This window comes from Penaeus japonicus, unplaced genomic scaffold (genome assembly GCF_977035675.1).
Source record: "Penaeus japonicus unplaced genomic scaffold, GWHDUDI00000001_assembly GWHDUDI00000030, whole genome shotgun sequence".
NCBI classification, from domain to species: Eukaryota; Metazoa; Arthropoda; class Malacostraca; order Decapoda; family Penaeidae; genus Penaeus; species Penaeus japonicus.
In genome coordinates this window covers 923,858-926,357 of record NW_028234432.1, presented here as the reverse complement: position 1 = coordinate 926,357, position 2,500 = coordinate 923,858, and the positions used below count along the sequence as shown (strand labels likewise).

At 35.0% G+C, this 2,500-nt stretch overlaps 1 protein-coding gene across 1 annotated transcript in view; it reads right to left on the bottom strand.

Moving 5' to 3' along the window:
* Positions 1-2,500, bottom strand: part of LOC122253014 (uncharacterized) — a 37,898-nt gene that overhangs the window by 10,364 nt on the left and 25,034 nt on the right. Inside the window, exons 7-9 of the mRNA XM_086554827.1 lie at positions 2,382-2,500; positions 1,928-2,165; positions 550-802 (exon numbers count right to left, since the gene is read on the bottom strand). The exon at positions 2,382-2,500 is cut by the window's right edge and continues 54 nt beyond it. Coding sequence (XP_086410953.1) covers positions 550-802; positions 1,928-2,165; positions 2,382-2,500 — 610 coding nt within the window. The remainder of the gene's footprint in view (positions 1-549; positions 803-1,927; positions 2,166-2,381) is intronic.

The window sequence follows — 2,500 nt, the reverse complement described above, 5'->3', positions numbered from 1 at the left end:
ACATTATATATACAATATATATATATATATATAAATATATATATATTATAATATATATATTATATATATGTATATGTATATATGTATATGTTATTATATATGTTATAAAGTAATTTATATTTAAATATACTATATATATAAGATATATATATTATTTTTTGTATATATATATATATATATATATGTATATATATATATGAATATTTATATCTATATATTCAGATATTTATTTTATATTATATATATATATATTATAACATTTCTATATTATCTATTCTTATATATTCAATATATATACTATATGTTATATAATAGTATATATATATATTGTAATTATTTATAATATATATATATATTATATCTATCTATTTTTAAATATAGAGAGAGATAGTGAGAGGAAATGAGAAAGAAAAAAACAAGACAGAACAATGAAACACTAAAAATTCCCTCATGAGCTAAAGGAAGGGATTCACACGTTGCATAGTTTTCTAGTGAGCCCTAGGGGCCTTTTGGAGACCTTCAAACTGAGAAGTTTTTAATTTGGCTCACCTGTGCAAGAGGCAGCAGAGAAGTGGGGTGAGGTCTGTGGGGTCGTGGGTGAAGGCTGTGGTGATGAAAGGGATGACTGGCTGGCCATGGGAGGTCGGACGCTCGTCGAAGGGATTACAGAACTAGTAGAGTTAGAAGACCGTCGTCGCTTTTTGCTGCGTTTCCCGTATCTTGATAATATTGGCATCTTATTCTTCTTGCGAGATCTCTTTGGTTTCGGAGTCTCTTCTACACTGCTTTTCTTGTAACTTTCCTGTAAAAAATTTGGGAATGAAAGTTTGATCAACATTTTTTAAAAACTTTAAAAATGGATGATGTGCCATTCATGTCATGGCTTGACTGATCTTCCTGTCAGATGACGTGAACGCCTCGTATTGCTTTGTCTGGCTGTTTTGCCGGGTGATCGGGGGCAGAATGACTGGCTGCTGCCTCAGTATATGAAAAGCCAGTGATGTTAGGCCTGTGCATTCCAAAATGCCCTGGCAAAATGTCCAAACACGACCAAAACCTCCCAGTAATTGATGGTTAATAAAATAATTCTACATTGGGATTCAATTTCCTATTCATCTAAACGTTCTTACTAACCCATTGCAGACGGAGATAGATTTGCTTGCCCAGTCTCCAGGACATTTTTTTCCAGAGTGAGGCAGCTACACGCAACATACCTAGACTTTTCCCAATCTCTTTCAGTCACTCATTATAAAATTGGGGGCATTTTTAAATTTGCTATTCTTTTGTGCTCTATTGTACTTAGAGACTTATTAATAAGTTGACTAATACTGTAGCAAAGAGTCCATATAAGCTCATTATTTTCTTTATACTCAGTGTGATGGAAGTATTGCTGTTTTATGGGAGGACAAAAAGCAACTTAATTTTTCCGTATGTTGATATGGAAATATGTTGTACATTAATATGAAAAATATAATCATCCACAATGGATATAAAATGAAGAGGTAGGGAAGAGGAAGGAAACCTGTATTTATGACTGTGAATGTCACAGTATAAGGCAGCCTTACTGGCACAGGGACACATTCTAACAACTGGACATGGTTTGAGTCACCTTCACTGATCCACTCTCCCCCAATGTCATGTACTTCACAACGCTCATTGTCAGGCCAAAAATTCCTGCGTCATTTATGTCGTGACAACCGACTGCAATAGGTTAATTAATTCATTCTATTGAGGTGTATACCAACCAATTTCAATTTAAAAACAGGTATATATACATGTGTTAAGATATTTTTTAATTTATAAAAAGTGTAGTAAAGGCTATCATAAAAAAAGCTGCATACTTTACCATTGCAACAATTTCAATCTCTACTTATTCTAAAAAATCTCTTGCCCTTGAAGGAGCAATGAAGACTAATACTGAACTCACCCTCATGCTATGCTGGGGACAGAGTGGAAGCTCATGACACACATCGAACACTGGGACACGACAAGGTGTGTTATCCGAGTGACGAGCAGTACAATGGGTGAACAGCTGCTGGTCCACATTGTACATAATGTGCCGTATACAGTGTCTTGTCCCAGGCAAGGAAGTATCACCGCAAGGCCCACTTCCTCCCCCATCATCATACGCGCAATCACGACGAAGCAACACAGATGACTTAAATCTTCAAGAAGAACAAAAATCAAAAATTATATCATAAAACAAAGCAAATGTAATGAGTGATGTAAGTGGAAAAATAGAATACTTAATATAACAACCACATTTCACCCTTCTGGGAAACATAGGGAAAAAACGAATGTATATTCATATCCTGTTCATGCACCCATGTATCCAAGAAAAGAAAAAAATATTTGCCCACTAAATACACTTCTTGACTCACCTAGATTTCATTTTAGGAGATTCATGCTCATTCTGTGAATTCCTAAATAGACAGCAGGCATTTGCAGCCAAGCGGGGATGAGTCCGCGCAGCCTCTACAAGAGACTTTGTAAGCGGGCA